Raw genomic sequence first — 18,041 nt, forward strand, 5'->3', positions numbered from 1 at the left:
AGGGCCTGGGCATTGTCCTTGAACACATTTTTCTCAATGACACTATTCTTCCACTTGAGTCACAGCACAACTTGTGTTTTTTTTTCTCTTTATGAGTTTCAAGGGAATCGAATGTAGGGCTCTGTGCATAATAGGTGAGGACAGTACTCTAGGCCACACTCCTGGCCACATGTCATGTATTGTCTTCATGATTCTGCCATCCCTGTGTTGGAAATGTCCAGAGACTGGACTTATTAATACACACAGTTTGGTTAATTGTGACCTGTGGGTATTAATCCTTCAAGGCCATGTAGAGCCCAAGGATAAACCATCCCTTTCCTGTCTCCAGGACACTGGTCCTATATCTATCTCCTCATCAACACCGTCTCTGTTCCTTCTGTGTCTTCATCACTTTCCTGAGGACAGAGGCTGGACTTATGCTGGGCACCAGATCTGGGGTGCTCAGATCTGTCTACCTGGGCCATAGCTGAAGAGGGAAGCAGCTTAAACAGTAGAGTGGGGTGGGATGGGTGGTGAAGGGGTTTCTTCACTGCAGCATGAAGACAGGTAGGATGGTTTGGGCATCACAGGTGGGGAGGATGCTCTTGTAAAACCTTACACACAAGAAGTCTGGAAAGTGTATGTCAGTGAATTTGCAGGTAGGGGTTGAAAGTTAGGGGTACCAGTATATGTAATGGAGAATTCTATAGCTACTCTGCTTTTCCATTCTCATTTGTGGGTCAACAAATGTAGCAGCATATATATGGTTCAAACCACTTTCATAAGTTCCGGGAGGTCCTTTCATTTTGCCTCCTCCTAACTTCCTGCTTTTTGCTAGTTAATTGAAAACAAGGGTTTCTCAGAATTCCCTGCCAAAGATTGGCTTCCACCTGTGAATCTCAGACCTCAGCCTCTGGAATAGTTAGGATTAGAAGTGTGAGCCACCTGCCCCTGGAACACTGTATATTTTTAAGGAGCAGGCTGTTTCAGCTTCCTCCTATTCATGTGGTTAAACTATACAGAGGAGTTGTTCCATCAGAATCCTTTTCTGCCACACTTTACTCAGTTTGTGTGTGCATTGATCCACATGACCCAATGTGTATTCATAGATCCTGAAAATTGAGATTTAATTTCTATGGTTTAGAGAAGGACAAATACCTTTTGTTTCTCTGAGCCTGACTTATTTCACTCAATACCACATTTCCAGGCCTGCCCATTTCCCTGTAAATGCCATAATACCAGAAGAGGCAAGTCCAGAGGAATCAGAAGTAGATTCCTGCCTGCCTGTTGAAAGAATAGTGATGAATAAGGAGTGATTATCCATGGGATTGGATTTTCTTTTCAGTGGGATAAAAATAGTCACTGCACTAATGGATGGGAAACTGTTTTGCTCTCCTAACTCAACATCGTTCTAGGGGCTTGAACTACTGCTGGCCCTTCCCCCAGGGGAATCTTCCTGAAATCCGCCAGCCCAGTTTACAACCCAGAATCTCAGTCTACACATAAAATCCCACTCTCCCACCCTGTGAGTGGATGGCCTTCCAAGAACCTAGGGCAGGGCTCTGGCTCCAAAAAATAGGCCCCTAGTCAGAGATATGCATCATTAACATGTAAAACTCTTAGATCACTTCTGCTGCCCTGGAACCTGCTCCCCCACACTACAAAAGGGTGGGCTGTACTGTCAGGTGATCTTTCTCTAGCCAGCATTTATGTTCTTGGCTTTCCAACAGAGCTGTGTGTCACTGGGCATACTTGTACCCAAAAGACAGGAATAGGCATCACAGAGTGAGAAAATTGTAGAAGTAAGTCATTGCCACAGTTCACAAACCATAAAATAGTGTACTTCATATGTGGTACATGGTTCAAACTTGTCAATACTTCAGTTTCAAATATTTAGAGCTGAAAATACCTGGATATTTGTTTTCCTTTATATCAAGACATTTTTGCTTTTGAGCAGATGTCCAGGTGATAAAGAAGCACAAAATCTAACCCATGTTACAGATTTCCTTCTCCTGAAAATCTCAGAGGATACAAAATTACAATCAGTGCTCTTTTGGCTATTCCTGTCCATGTACCTGATCACTGTGATGGGAAATCTGCTCATCATCCTGGCTGTCAGCTCTGACCCCCACCTCCACACCCCCATGTACTTCTTCCTCTCCATCTTCTATTTAGATGACATCTGCTTCATCCCCACCACCGTGCCCAAGATGCTAGTGAACCTGCAGAGTCACAGCAGAGCCATCTCCTGTGTAGGCTGCCTCACACAGATGCGCCTCTTCATCTTTTTTTGCCGCATGGATGTTATGCTTCTAACTGTGATGGCCTATGACTGCTTTGTGGCCATCTGTCACCCCCTGAATTACCCTCTCCTCATAAACCCTCGTCTCTGTGTCTCCTTGGTTCTGCTGTCTCTTGTTGTCAGCTTCTTGGAAGGAGAGCTGCACGTGTGGATGGCATTGAGGATGACCGATTTCAAGGAATTGGAAATCCCAAATTTCTTCTGTGACCCTTCTCAAATCCTGGATCTTTCCTGTAGAGACCCACTCTCAAATGATGTCTTCAAATATGTTGTTGCTATCATTTATGGATTTCCTACAATCTTTGGAATCCTTCTCCCTTACGATAAAATTATTTCTTCGGTGCTGAGAATTCCATCATCAGGAGGGAAGTACAAAGCCTTCTCCACCTGTGGCTCTCACCTGTCAGTGATGTGTTTATTCTTTAGGACAGCACTGGGTGTTTATGTTGAATCAGCTGTGGCACATTCTTCCAGGGGCAGTGCTGTGTCCTCAGTGATGTACACAGTGATCACTCCTTTCCTGAACCCCTTCATCTACAGCTTGAGGAACAGGGACCTCAAAAGTGTCCTGATCAGGTTCTTCAAACGAGGAGCTGACACCAGGAGGTAGGAAATCCATCTCTAATATGGTTTTGCATTGGAAGAAAATTTAACCGAAATTACTGTACATCCCTGTCTGTGCACATTCTTTGTATTTGTCTGGTTTCATCAATATAATTGATGACACAGGAGCACTAGAGAAAATTGCTGGCCATGTCAAGGATATTAATCGTCAGAATTCAAATGATTTAAATGCATAAAATTTTAGTTTGCAAAGATGACACATGCCTGAAAATGATAGTCCATCTGAATTTTACAGTGGTTTAGATATGAAGTTTCTGTCATCGATATTTATCCTCAAAAATAGTCGTGTAAAAGAGATTATTTTGGTTTTGGTAGCACTCGTGTTTGAACTTGGAGCTTTCTCATTTCTTGGCAAATGATTTATGACCAATACGTTGTTTTTAGTTATTTTATACATAGGTTCCAGGGATTTTTTGGTGGTTCAAGGGGATGAACTCAGCGTGAGTGCCTTCCCTGAGCTGTTTAGATCAAGTCCAAGCCCACCTTTGACCAAAGCCCCACTTGACATTTTCTAGAGGTAATTTTGAGATAAAAGTCTCAAGTCCTTTCGTGCCCAGGCTGGTTTTGGACCTTAATCCACAGATCCACTTGAGTAGCTAGGATTACTGGCTTGAGCCACCCCACCAGCTAGGATCTAGTGCTTGTTAAAGAACAGGACCAGCCAAATGCCCAGATTTCAGGGATGAGCCTCTAGATCCTGACTAACAAAAGTAAGATGGGTGTTATTTTTGAGGTTTCCTTGTTTTTTTGTTAGTTTGTTTGAAGCAGTGCTGGTGCTTGAATTCAGGGTCTGGACACTGTCCCTGAGCTTTTTTGCTCAGGCCTATTCTTCTACTACTTGATGCATAACTGCACTTCTGGGTTTGTGTGTGTGTGTGTGTGTGTGTTTTTGTGTGTGTGTGTTTGTGCATGTGTATCTTTATTTTTTTATATTTTTTATTGTAATTAGTAAAAGGGTTACATGATATTTGCCAGATAGAATGTGCATACATTGATACCGTTTCACATGTTTTGGTACCAATTTCCCTCCACCCTCACACCCGCCACCTGTCTTGGTTTTCCCCCCTTCCCTATCAAGTTTCAAATATCCAAATACAAATAAATTCAATATATCAGATAACAAAGTGAGATACTATACCAATATGAGATAACCAAGGGACAGCAAAGGAGATGAAAGACAACATAGTACATTAAGGACAACAATCATTCATTATATGGCTTTTGTTTCAATATCCTGGAGGTCCTTTCAATTAGCTTCACATTATATGGCCTTATGCATCAAGATTTTGCTCTATTGCAAATCTCTGCTAGTAGAGCCCAAGGTTTCTACTGATTATGACAAATGAGGGAAACCACTGAGCCTAAGTTCCTTTGAGTCTGGCTTACTTCACTTAATATGATTTTTTCTAAGTCTTTCCATTTCCTAACCAATGGGGCGATGTCATTCTTTCTGACAGCAGCATAGAATAGACTTCAAACCAAAATTAGTAAGAAAAGACAAAGAAGGTTACTACATACTACTAAAGGTATCTTTCCTCCAGGAAGATATAACGATCCTAAATATTTACACACCCAATCCCGGAGCTCCAAACTTCATCAAGCAAACTTTACTTACATTCTAATAACTTTCTGCTGAGACCTGTAGTAGGGGTAAACAAGTAGACCTCTTTATCCTGCCCATCTGTTGTGCTGATAGGCTCCCACACCCAATATAAGGAGGGGAGTTTTAGAGAGATTCCTGCCTTGATGAAGCTGCGTGGCGTTTGTGTTCGTGCTCCGGAGAAGCAAGGCTGAGTGCGGGAGGACAGTGGGCCCTCTCCTCTCGCAGCTTGGACTGGTTGAGGTGTGCTTTTCTCCATCCCTCCTCAAGAGGGACTGGGGACGAAGGACCCCGACAACTGCATTCTCCTATGGCTCATTGTTTCCATTCGTTCTCGTACCTCCTAATGGAACCCTACTCAAGACAGTGATATTCAGAATATTTCTGTGGTTAAATTGTCTGGGGACTACTCAAAAGTCTTACACCTTGGAATTGCATTCCCCTATATGGTATAATTTGCCACATTTTTGCCAGTATTGGGTCTTAAACACAGGGTTTGGACACTGTCTTTGTGTCTTTGGGCTTTGTCAAGGCTAGAGCTCAAGGCCACTTGAGCCACAGCACCACTTCCAACTTTTTTTTCTACTGAGAAATCAAATCCAGATTTTCATGTATGCTAGGCATACATTCCATCACCAGGGCAAATTCCTGGCCCCAATTAGCCATATTTTTGATGCTGTCATCTAGGCATAGAACTTGGAAGCTTTGCTTTCCAGAGGACAAATATAAAATCTATTGTTTGGGACATTTTTTTTACCTCTCATCGAAGTTAGTGACTTGTTTTGGATTTGTAAGCTTTGGATTAATTTTTCTAATTGTGAGTTCTGTAAATCAGGTTCCATGATGGTAGGAGAGCCTGTCATCAGTCTGTCCTCTGGCATCTCATCAAATCTCCAACACCATATGATCCTGCAGCTGGAAATCCTCCATGTCCACCTATCCAGAATATATTCTGTGAGATTCTTTTTCCTTTTTTTTCCAGTCCTGGGCTTGAGCTCAGGGCCTGAACACTGGCCTTGGACTTTCTCAAGGCTAGAGCTCTACCACTTGAGCCTCAGCACCACTTCCGGCTTTTTTTTCTATGTATGTGGTACCGAGGAATCGAACCCGGGTCTTCATGCACACTAGACAAGCACTTTAACCACTAGGCCAAACTCCCGGCCCTCTTTTTCCTTTTCTTTTCTTGTCTTTTCTTCTTTACCAATCCTGCAGCCTAAATTGAGCTCTGGGGCACTGTCCTTGGGTTTTCTCAAGGCTAGTGCTCTACGACTTGAGACATAGCCACGTCTTCCTTTTTCTATCAATGTGGTACCAAACAATCAAACCCATAGCTTTGTGCATGCTAGGCAAGCACTGTATCACCTAAGCATGCTCTCAGCACTGCATAATCCATTCTGAAGAGAGAAAGCTGTGTTTTTTGTTCAGCTGTGGAGCTTAAACTTGGGGCCTGTGCATTGTCCCTGATACTCTTATTCTCAAGAACATTGCTCTCCCACTTGAGGCATTTAGGTTGTGTAAACTGGAAAAAAGTTTTGGTTACTTTTTCATCTATTTGTATTGTAAATAAAAGAAGGGTTACATTATATTCACCAGATAGAAGGTACATTACTTCACAAACATTTATACCCTTTTTCATGTCTGGGTCCCCTTTTCACTCCCCCCACTTCCACCCCTCATCTTTTTTGCCCTGTTCCCTAACTGATGTCAAATAACTAACTAAGCATATATACAATATATTAGATAACAAGGTAAAATACTGTAACAATATGAGATAACCAAGGGATAGCAAAAGAGATGAGAAATACTCAGTAGAAACCTTGGGATCTCTTGGCAGAGATATACAATAGAGCAAAACCTAGATACATTAGGCCATACATTTTGACGCTAAATGAAAGGAACTCCAGGATATAGGAAAAAAAGCCATATAATTAGTGATTGTTTTCTTAAAGTATAGTTTATTTTGTGTACCTATGGTTCACACCTGTGTTCCTAGCTATTCAAAGCACTGAGATCTTAGGATCCCAATTCGAAGCCAAAAGAGGCAACTATGCCATGAGAAACTTATCTCCAATTAACCATCCAAGGGCCAAAAGTAGAGGTGTGACTCAAGGGGTAGAAAGAGAAGAAAAATCTCAGTGAAGTTCCTAGAATCTGAATACAAGTCCTTCAGCTATCATACACACAGAAAAAAGAAAGAAAGAAAGAAAGACAGACAGACAGAAAGAAAGAAAGAAAGAAAAAAAGAAAGAAAGAAAGAGGAAAGGAAGGAAGGAAGGAAGGAAGGAAGGAAGGAAGGAAGGAAGGAAAGAAGGAAGAAAGGAAGAAAAGGAAGGAACCAGGATGGGAATTAGAAAAACAGGAAGAAGAATCAGGATGAAGAAACGAAACCTCCTTAGAGATAGACAGCTCAGCATAGTATTTTCTAGTGCTGAATTCTCTGTATGAATTAAGGGTGGGAAACCAATTGTCTATGTTTTCCAGAACGTTTACAAGGGTCATATCTTCAGAAAATACCACTATTTCTTTATTAATAAAGAAAGTATACATGGGTGTTTCTTTATAGGTTGGATGAGATTGAGTTTCACCAACCAGGATGACTTCTGTGGATTTTTCTCCAGTGATCTTGGAAGAGGAGCCTCTATTGTTCTTTGATCCAAAAACATTCCATATAATGTTCATTTTCTTTCTTTCTCTCTCTTTTTTCTTTCTCTCTTTTAGTTCCTTCTTTCTTTCTTTCTTTCTCTCTGTATTTCTTTCTGTATTTCTTTCTTTCTCTCGTTCTTTTTTCTTTCCTGATTGTTTTTTTTTCATAGTCCTGGGGATTGAATTCAGGGCCTGGGCTCTGTCCTGAGCCTCTCTGTTCTCAAAGCTAGCACTCTACCACTTGCAGTCACAGCACCACTTGTAGAGTCTTCTGTGTATGTGGTACAGAGTCGGTCAACCTAGTGCTTCCTACTTGCTAGGCAAGCATTTACCCCAAAGCCACATGCCCACCCCCTTCTATTCTAATATATTTGAATGTCTAACATGAGTACCTAGAAGTTGTTTGAAATGAGCAATGTGGAATAGAGTACCATTTTACAAATATACATATAAAGACCTGCTGGATCACAGGTGACTATGAACAAATGCATTGACAAACAATGGACTATACAGGGGACGATTGCAATGGTGTGATTCTTTGAGCCATGAACTTATTAGGTAACCTAAAAACTATGAAGTAGCTTTTACTTGCGGTGTTGGGGATGGGGATCAAACCAAGAGGAAGGGTGTAGAAGGGTGAAGATGGAATGGTAAGGGAGAAAACACTCATGATATTCAGTAAGCATATTCAATATTATCCACTATATGTGAAAATGAATGTAGGACAATCAGGGGATGTGTAGGGTTGAGAGATATGGGGTGGAATGATGAAAGGTGTGACGCGGATCCAGATACATAAAGTGACATACTAAATTGTGAACACTTTGACATCCACTTAAAAACAATAAAACTATTCCTTGAAAGGAGTGTGGTTATTTCCATGCTGATTTCAATGGTCACTTATACGCCGAATTACTCAATCTGAAACCTTAAAAGCCTTTATCTACAGATCTGGCCAGATGCTGTGATGTTACTATGGCACATGTGAGCCTCTGTCTCATGGTTAATAAAAGTTGCATCTTATGTTGGTGTGGAGAGTTAGTTATTTGTTTGTACCAGTCCTCAGGACTTGTTACTATTCATAAATTTGTTTTCTGAAGACTAGTGACCTATCACTGGAACTACACCCCACTTCTGAGTCTGTGTGTATATGTGTGTGTGTGTGTGTGTGTGTGTGTGTATGTGTGTGTGTGTGTGTTTAGTTGGAAATAACAGTTTTATGGGATTCCCAACTGTGGCTGACCTCAAAATGCAAATCGTGAGATTTCTTCCTTGTGAGCAGCTAGGGTAGAAACCGTGGACCAACAGAGCCTGGCTGTTAGTGTTTTGGATCAGGAGAAAAAATAATAAATGACCTTTCCTTGCAAATTTACCTAGAAAAATGCTAACTACATTCTCTCACATGACAGAAAGTTCATGGGCCTGTAGAATATGGTTGAAACAAATGAAACGGCCTAAAATAAATCATATGATATGTGTGCCTCATAATTCAAAGTTTTTAATTATGGGGAGGCTATGAGAGTCCTGATGTCACTTCTGGAATCTGCTATAGCATACTACCACGTGCATTTAACTGACATTTTAAAATAAAATTTTGCATATCACACAAATTATTGATGAGAGTTAAATACAAGTTACATTCTGTTTTTAACCTTTTTTTTTTGCTGGTCCTTGTGGTTGAACTCAGGGATTAGACACTGCTCATGAGTTTTTTGGCTGAAGTCCAGTGTTCTACACCTTGAGCCACAGTGCCATTTCCAGCCATTGCTGAGTTGTTTATTGGATATCAGAGTCTCATAGACTTTCCTGCCCATGTTGGCTTAAAAGCCTGATCTTGGAACTATAAAAGCATAATGAAAAAAATTCAAGAAGACACTAGGAATGGGAAAGACATCCCATGATCATGGATAGGGAGAACCAACATAATGAAAATGGCTATACTGCAGAAATTGATATAAAATTCAATGCAATCCCCATCAAAATGCCAAAGACATTCTTTACTGAAATAGAAGATATAATCCAAGGTTTCATATGGAACAAGAAAAGACCTAGAATAGCCAAAACAATTCTAGGTGGTATTACAACCAGACTTAAACTCTACTATAGATCCATAATAAGAAAAACCGCTTGATATTGGCACAAAAACAGACCAGAAGATCAGTGGAACGGAATAGAAGACCCAGAAATAAAACCACATAACTATAGTCAACTTGTATTTGACAAAGGAGCCGAAGATATACAGTGGAGCAAACACAGTCTATTCAATTATTGGTGTTGGGAAAAGTGGGCAGCCACAGGCACCCTAGCCTTTCGCCATGCACAAGCATTAACTCAGTGTCAGATTGGAAACTGAAACTGCTACATGATAAAGTGGTACAGAAACTGGAACTCGTAGGCAAAGGGAAAAGACCCTGAACAGAATTGGAGGGAGACACGATAAATGGGACTACCTAAAAATATTGTCATTTTCACGATGTTGATTGTTCCAATCCAGGAGCATGGGAGGTTTTTCCATTTCCTCATTTCTGCTATAATTTCCTTTTGCAGGACTTTAAAGTTTTCATCAAAGAGGTCCTTTACTTTCTTAATTAAGTTAATTCCTACATACTTCATTTTCTTTGAGGCTATTGCAAAAGGAGTTGCTTTCCTCATTCTTGCCACGTTTCTCTTACTGTTGGCATAGAGGAAGGCAGTTGATTATTGAGGGTTAATTTTCCACTCTGCTACCTTTCAAAAGTTTTGAATCAGCTCAAGGAGCTTGGGCATGGAGTCTATAGGGTTCTTTAAATATAGAATCATGTCATCTGCAAAGAGGGAGAGTTTTACTTTCTCGTTCCCTATTTGGATCCCCTTTATGCTTGCTTCTTGCCTTATTGCACTGGCTAGGAATTCTAATACTATGTTAAAGAGGAGTGGAGAGAGTGGGCATCCTTGTCTCCTTCCTTATTTTAGAGGGAATGTCTTTAGCTTTTCGCCATTAAGTATGATTTTAGAATAAAAGGGTGTTGGATCTTGTCAAATGCCTTTTCTGCATCTATTGAGACATTCATGTGATTTTTGTCCTTGCTCCTGTTGATGTGTTGAATTATATTAATTGATTTGCATATGTTGAACCAGCTTTGCCTCCCTGTGATGAATGCTGTTTGATTATAGCGTATAATTTTTTGATGAGTTGTTGTAGACGGTTGGCCAATATTTTGTTGAGAAGTTTTGCATCAAAATTCATCAAGGAAATGGGTCTATAGTTCTCATTCTTTGATGAATCTCTGTCTGTTTTGGGGATGAGGGTTATACAAGATTCAAAGAATGAGTTTGGCAAAGAGCCTTCATTTTCTATTTCATTGAAGAGCTTGAGGAGTATTGTTGTGAGGTCTGTTTTGAAAACTTTATAGAATTCAGCTGTGAATCCATCTGGCTCTGGGCTTTTTTTAGGTGTAAGTTCTCTTATTGCCATTTTTATTTCAGTACTTGAAATAGGCCTATTTAGTTGGTTTAGGTCTTCTTGGTTCAGTGTGGGTATGTTAATGGCTAGGAATTCATCCATTTCTTCTAGATTCTCAAATTTGTTGGCATGAAGGTTTGAGAAGTATTCCCTCATGATATTCTGGATTTTGGTAATTTCTGTCGTGATACTACCATTCTCATCTGTCTTTTTGTTTATTTCGGTATGTTCCCTTCTTTACTTGGTAAGATTTGCTAAGGGCCTGTCAATTTTGTTAATTTTTTAAAGAAGCAACTCCTTGTTTTGTTGATACTTTCTACAGTTTTTTGGACTCCAATTCATTTAATTCTGCTTTGATTTTTATAATTTGCTCCCTTCTAGTTGGATCTGGGTTGGTTTGTTGCTCTTCTTCCAGGCAATTAAGGTGACACGTTAAATTGTGTGTTTGCGATTTTTCCAATTTGTTATTGTAGGGACTCAGAGGTTTCAACTTTCCTCTGAATACTGCCTTTGCTGTGTCCCAAAGGAGCTCGTATTTTGTGTGCTCATTTTTGTTGAATTTCATAAAATGTTGGATTTCTCTTCTGGTATCTTCAATGACCCATTGTTGATTCAACAGTGTATTGTTCAATCTCCATGAATTACAGGGTTTTCGTTGGTGGAGGCTGGTGTTCAGTTCCAATTTGATGCCCTTGTGGTCTGAGAGATTGCAGGGAATAAGGGAATAATTTCAGTGTTTCTGAATCTGCCCAGGTTTGTTTTATGCCCTAAAATGTGGTCTATTTTGGAAAATGTTCCACCTACTGCTTAAAAAAAACATATATTGTGTTGTTACGGGTTGAAATAATCTGCAGATACCTGTTAGATCTCATTGGTCTATACAGTTGTTCAATTCTAGGGTTTCACTGTTGAGTTTTTGCCTTGATGATTTGACCATAGGTGAGAATGGTGTATTAAAGTTACCAACAATCACTGTGTTTTGATGTATGTATGGTTTCAAAGAATATAAAATTTGCTTGAGGAAGTTCGGTGCTCTAGGATTAGGTGTGTAGATATTTAGGTAGTTATGTCCTATTGGAGGAGAGATCCATATATTAGTATGTAGTAACCTTCTTTGTCTTTTCTCACTAATTTTAGTTTGAAGTCTATTTTATCTCATATGAAGATGGCAACTCCAGCCTCTTTATGGAGGTTGATAAATTTTGTTCCAAACTCTCACTTTCAAAAGATGATTGTGTTTTTGAGCAAGATGTGTCTCATGAAGACAGCAGAACGATGGATCTTACTTTTTGATTCTGTATTTAAAGAATCCTAGAGACTCCACTCCCAAGTTTCTTGAGCTGATTCCAAACTTCAGAAGGGTAGCAGGGTATAAAATTAAACCTCAAAAATCAACTGACTTCGCCTATGCCAACAGTGAGGGGAATGAGACAACAATCAGGACAGCAACTCCTTTTGCAATAGCCTTAATAAAAATAAAGTACCTAGGAATTATCTTAACTAAGAATGTAAAGGACCTTTTTGATGAAAACTTTAAAACCCTGAAAAAGGAAATTAAAGCAGCAGTGAGGAAATGGAAAAATCTCCCATGCTCTTGGATTGGAAGAATCAACATCGTGAAAATGACAATCTTGCCAATGGCTATCTACAAATTCAACGCAATACCCATCAATATCCCAATATCATTTTTAAAGAAATCGAAAAGGTAGTCCACATTTCGTATGTAATAATAAAAGACCCTGTATAGCAAGAACACTTCTTAGCAGAAGGAACAGCGAAGGAGGAATTTCAATACCAAACTTTAGACTCCATTACAGAGCTATAAGTATCAAAATAGCTTGGTACTGGCACAGGAACAGGCCTGAAGACCAATGGAATAGAACTGAGGACCCAAATATTAAACCACAGACCTATGGCCATCTAATCTTGGACAAGGAAGCCAAAAAAATAGAATGGAAGAAAGACAGCCTCTTCAATAAGTGGTGCTGGCAGAACTCGTTAAGCACCTGCAGAAATCTAAAATTGGATCCTTATTTGTCACCCTGCAGTAGAATTAACTCCAAATGGATCAAAGACCTCGAGGTAAAAGCTGACACACTGAAAACTTTACAGGAAGGAATAGGAGATACACTTGGCTTCCTTGACACAGGTCGAAACTTTCTTAATAAGGACCAAGAATCACAACAAATCAGAGAAAGGCTGTATAAGTGGGACTGCATTAAACTGCAGAGCTTTTGTATGGCAAAGGACATAGCTAGCAAATTAATTAGTAACCCTACAGAATGGGAGAAGATCTTCGCTAACCATACAACAGACAAAGGCCTCATATCTAAAATATATCAACAGCTCAAAAAGTTAAATCACTCCAAAACTAACCTCCAAAGTAACAACCATCCCATTAAAAAATGGGCCAAAGACTTAAAGAGAGTCTTCTCTGAAGAAGAAACAAAAATAGTCTATAGACACATGAAGAAATGCTCAACATATCTGGTCATAAAAGAAATGCAATTCAACACAACTCTAAGATTCCACCTCACTCCAGTTAGAATGGCCAGGATCATGAAAACTAATAATAACAGATGCTGGAGGGCATGTGGCCAGGATTGATCACTACTACACTGCTGGTGGGAGTGCAAATTCGTTCGATCACTATGGAAAGCAGTATGGCAGTCCCTCAAAAGACTACACATAGAGCTCCCTTATGACCCAGCAATTCCACAGCTATGCATTTACCCAATCATCCAGAAACTAGGACATACTAAATCCACTAGCACAACAATGCCCATTGCAGCACTATTTACCATAGCAAAGATATGGAACTAACCCAGATGTCCTTCAGTTGATGAGTGGATCAACAAGATGTGATATTTGTACACAATGGAATTCTATGCTGCTTTCAGAAGGAATGACATCGCTCCATTTGTTAGGAAATGGAAAGACTTAGAAAAAATCATATTAAGTGAAGTAAGCCAGACTCAAAGGAACATAGGCTCATTGGTTTCCCTCATTTGCCAGAATCAGTAGAAAACTTGGACTCTTCTAGCAGAGATTTGCCATAGAGCAAAACGTAGATACATAAGACCATACAGTATGACACTAAATGAAAGGACCTCTCGGATATAGAAACAAAAGCCATATAATGAGTGATTGTTGTCCTTAATGTACTATGTTATCTCTCATTTCTTTTGCTGTCCCTTGGTTATCTCATATTGTTACAGTATCTCATCTTGTTATCTGATATATTGGCTGTATGCATATTTGGTTATTTGAAATTGGATAGGAAAGTGGGGAAAACAAGATGAGGGTGGGGGTGAATATGGGTGGGAAATGGGCACCAAGACATGAGAAAGGGTATCAATGTATGTGTAGTAATGCATCTTCCATCTGGTGAATGTAATGTAACCCTTCTATGAATTACAATAAAAATATATTGAAAATAACAGTGCCAATAAAAAATAAAATACTCTGTACAGATAAAAATATAATCTCAAAATAGGGAGATAGCCAACCAACTGGGAAAAGATATTTACGAATAATACAATTGACAAGTGATTAATATCCAGTATCTACAGGGAACTCGAGAAACTATTCCCCCCCCCCCCCGAAACCCAACAAACCAGTCACCAAATAGGCAAGGGAAGTAAAGAGAGAATTCAAGATTTTGAACTCAGACAATGACAGTTGCTGGTGGAGTTTTGGAGAAAAAGGAACCCTACTACATTGCTGGTGGGATTGTAAACTAATTGAGCCACTCTCGAAAGTAGTGTGGAATTTTCTTAAAGAACTGAAAATAGACCTTCCCTACGATCCTGACATACCACTTCTAGGCATCTACACTGAACATCATAACCCAAGATATGATAAGGACACCTGCTCAGCTATGTTTACTCTGCACTATTCACAATACCCAGGTGATGGAAACAATCCAGATGTCCTACTGCAGATGAATGGATATAGAAAATGTGATATATATATATATATATATATATATATATGTATACAATGGAATTCTACAGAGCCAAGAGACAGGATAAAATAATGGCATTCACAGGGAAGTGGATGAATCTAGAGAGAATCATGTTGAGTGAGACAAGTGAAGAACAAAAGAATAAAAGGTGCCTTGTGTCCTTAATATGTGGCTATTAGATCCAAAGAGTAGAAAAGCAAGGACACAATATTTTTGCATACCCAATGCTATGGACATGGTAATGGAAATATAAACATAACTATATAGACATTAAAATCTATGACTTTATAGACGTAATGTTTTATTTCATAAATTAATATGTTTCTATGACATACAAACCCTTAGCCTAATTTTGATTAAATTCTAAAACCTAAGTCCCAGTGATTGTATATAGAGATTCCCTTCTTAAGCAATTGTTTGTTACTTGAAATATGATGTAAAAATCAATGTTAATAAAATCTTTAATGAAAAAAAATCCTTTTCTTTCACTCACAGCACCCTGAGTAGGTAGGATCACAGATGTGACCCAGCAGTGCAGCCTCGTTGTGGAGATATTAATTCTTCACTTGCTTGTAGACAGAACTTTCCATTTAAGACATTCATGTACATGTATAACGCATCTTAAACCCAATCACACCTTCCAAAATACTCCCTCTCCCCCTCCCCCACCTGCCACATTAATATCCACCCTTCCTTTTATACATGCACATTGAATATGGTGACAAAAATTCTCTCACTCTCTGTTCAATGATTCCATGTGATTTATTCCTTCCTGCCAGTCCCCTATTCAAGACACTGATATTCTAGATATTTCCTTTATGAACTGTCTAGGAACTCTCCAAAGGGTTTGCAATGCAGAATAGCCTTCCTGTATAGTCTATAATTACTCATACTTTTCATCTTGTCATCTTTGCATAGACAGACCAGTTTCATTTACCAAAGGACATGCTTGAAAACTATATTTAAAGCATTTGTTCTCCCTCATCCCCTCCATGTTATGGGTTGCCTAGAGATGATTTGTTCGGCATCAGTTTGGCAAATTGTGAGCTCTGTGAATTTTGCATCCAGAATCATTGAAGAGCCTGTTACCAGCCAGTCCCCTGACATCTCCCTAAATATCTCCAATGCAATATTAGCCCCAGTTGGAAATACTCATGTGTTGCCCTACTCATGGTCCAGTGTTAGGATTGAGCCTGAGGATTTCATACACTTCAGGCATGGAACACTCTTTTCATCTGTACTTCATGAACTTGACCCAACAGAGAAGCAACACAACCAAGTGTGTAGTGAGTGTACCACACAATTCATACAAGTGTGCTTTCTGCAAGATTCCTCGTGATTTAGAGTTTTCCTTCTTGTCAAGAAATACAGTCAAATGCCTTGTTTCCTAACTAAAGAGCTAACAGCTGCAAGGACTGCTTCTACATAATGAATATAATGAAGACAAGCCAGTAATTTGGTATCCTGTTAGAGGAGTCTCAGGAATAGCAGTAGGGAAAAATGTAAAAATTATTAGTCTGCTCTATAGAATGTCACAGAGACAGATAGATAGATAGAGAGAGAGAGAGAGAGAGAGAGAGAGAGAGAGAGAGAGAGAGAGAGAGAGAGAGAGGGGGGGAGAGAGAGAGAGACAGAAAGAGACAGAGAGAGACAGAGAGAGAAACGGAGAGACAGAGAGACAGAGACAGAGACAGAGAGACGGAGACAGAGAAAGACAGACAGAGACAGAGAAAGACAGGGAGAAAAAGGGGGGATGCAGGGAAACAAAGATGAAAGTTAGAAAAAAAAAGCAAGGATGAAGAAATATCCTGGGGTATTGCAGAAATGGTAGAGGATGTTCTAGTCCTGGACTCTTGATGTGAAATTGCTTTGGATCATGCAGCTCTGTATATTTTACAGAGTTTTAATGAGTAGGTCAATTCGAATTTTTCACTATGGCCCTATTCACTATTTTCGTATCATAAAATGAAGCATGTAGGTATGCTTCTTTACATATTGGATGAAAATGAATTTTACAGATTAAAAAATCACACCTGTGAAATAGACTGTAATAAAGAATAAGCTGTATTTCCTGTGATCAGAAAACACTACCTATAATGTCCTAACACAGTTGAGTATTTAAAATGAATACATGAAAGGGAATCAATGAGAAAGAAAAAAATCTAGGATGATTGAGTTTGTGATAATTGAAAAGTATCGGACAGAATATTGTTATGAACTGTGCATATTTGAGTTCAGAATGATTATTGAATTCTGACTTCTTCATTAAGTATTGCTCTCTCTTTATATCGAAGATCTCCAACTAATGCAGAGATGTGTAATCTAACACACATCTCAGAATTTTACCTCCTGGGACTCTCAGATGACCCTGTGCTACAACCCATGCTCTTTGGGCTCTTCCTGTCCATGTACATGATCACTGTGGTCAGAAATCTGCTCATCATCCTGGCTGTCACCTCTGACCCCCACCTCCACACCCCCATGTAATTCTTCCTCTCCAACCAGTCCTTAGCTGACATTGGCTTCACCTCCACCACAGTCCCCAAGATGCTGGTGGACATCCAGACTCACAGCAGAGCCATCTCCTATGTGGGCTGCCTCAACAGATGTCTATTTTTCTCATTTTTGTTTGTATGGATGTTTGCTTCTTACTGCCATGGCCTATGACCACTTTGTGGCCATCTGTCACCCCCTGAATTATCCACTCATCGTGAACCCTTGTCTCTTTGTCTTCTTGATTCTGCTGTCATTTGTCGCCAGCACCTTGGAAGGACAACTGCATGTGTGGATGGTGTTACAGATGACCGATTTCAAGCAATTGGAAATCCCATGTTTTTTTGTGACCCTTCTCAAGTTCTGGATTTTGCCTGTGAGCATACATTCAGAAGTAATTTATTTAAATACATCATGGGTACCATATATGGTTTCCTTCCTTTCTTAGGGATCCTTTTCTCTTAGTACAAGATCATTTCTTCTGTACTGAGAACGTCATCTTCAAGCGGGAAGTACAAAGCCTTCTCCACATGTGGTTCTCACCTGTCCGTGGTCTGCTTATTCTTTGGGACAGCATTTGGTGTCTACTTTGAGTCAGCTGTGTCACATTCTCCCAAGGGCAGCGCTGTGTTCTTAGTAATGTACACAGTGGACACTCCTCTCCTGAACCCTTTCATCTACAGTCTGAGGAACAGGGACCTCAAAAGTGCCCTGAGCAGGTTGTAAAAACCAGGAGTAGACACCAGCAGGTAGGAAGTTCATTTGTTATGTGGTTTTGACAGAAGCAAGAATCTTCAGCATATAGTCCTATAAATTCTACCTGTCTGAATACTGTATGCATCTAGTTTAATTAGTACAATCCATTGGCAGTGGAAAACCATTCTGGATATGTCAGGATGGATTCCTTAAGGAGGAATATATCTTTGTAATGTTTAAATTGTTAGTTTGTAAAGAATGATGAATGTTTACAGATGTCAGTCCCAACAAAGAA

At 39.6% G+C, this 18,041-nt stretch overlaps 1 protein-coding gene across 1 annotated transcript; it reads left to right on the forward strand.

Moving 5' to 3' along the window:
- Positions 1-2,048: 2,048 nt before the first annotated feature.
- On the forward strand, positions 2,049-2,891 carry LOC150068298 (olfactory receptor 7E24-like). The gene has a single exon (XM_090319117.1). The coding sequence runs from the start codon at positions 2,049-2,051 to the stop codon at positions 2,889-2,891; it is 843 nt and encodes a 280-aa protein (XP_090175243.1).
- Positions 2,892-18,041: the final 15,150 nt, after the last annotated feature.

The sequence above is a fragment of the Megascapheus bottae genome, chromosome 1, assembly GCF_031878675.1.
Source record: "Megascapheus bottae isolate mThoBot1 chromosome 1, mThoBot2.hap1, whole genome shotgun sequence".
NCBI lineage: Eukaryota > Metazoa > Chordata > Mammalia > Rodentia > Geomyidae > Megascapheus > Megascapheus bottae.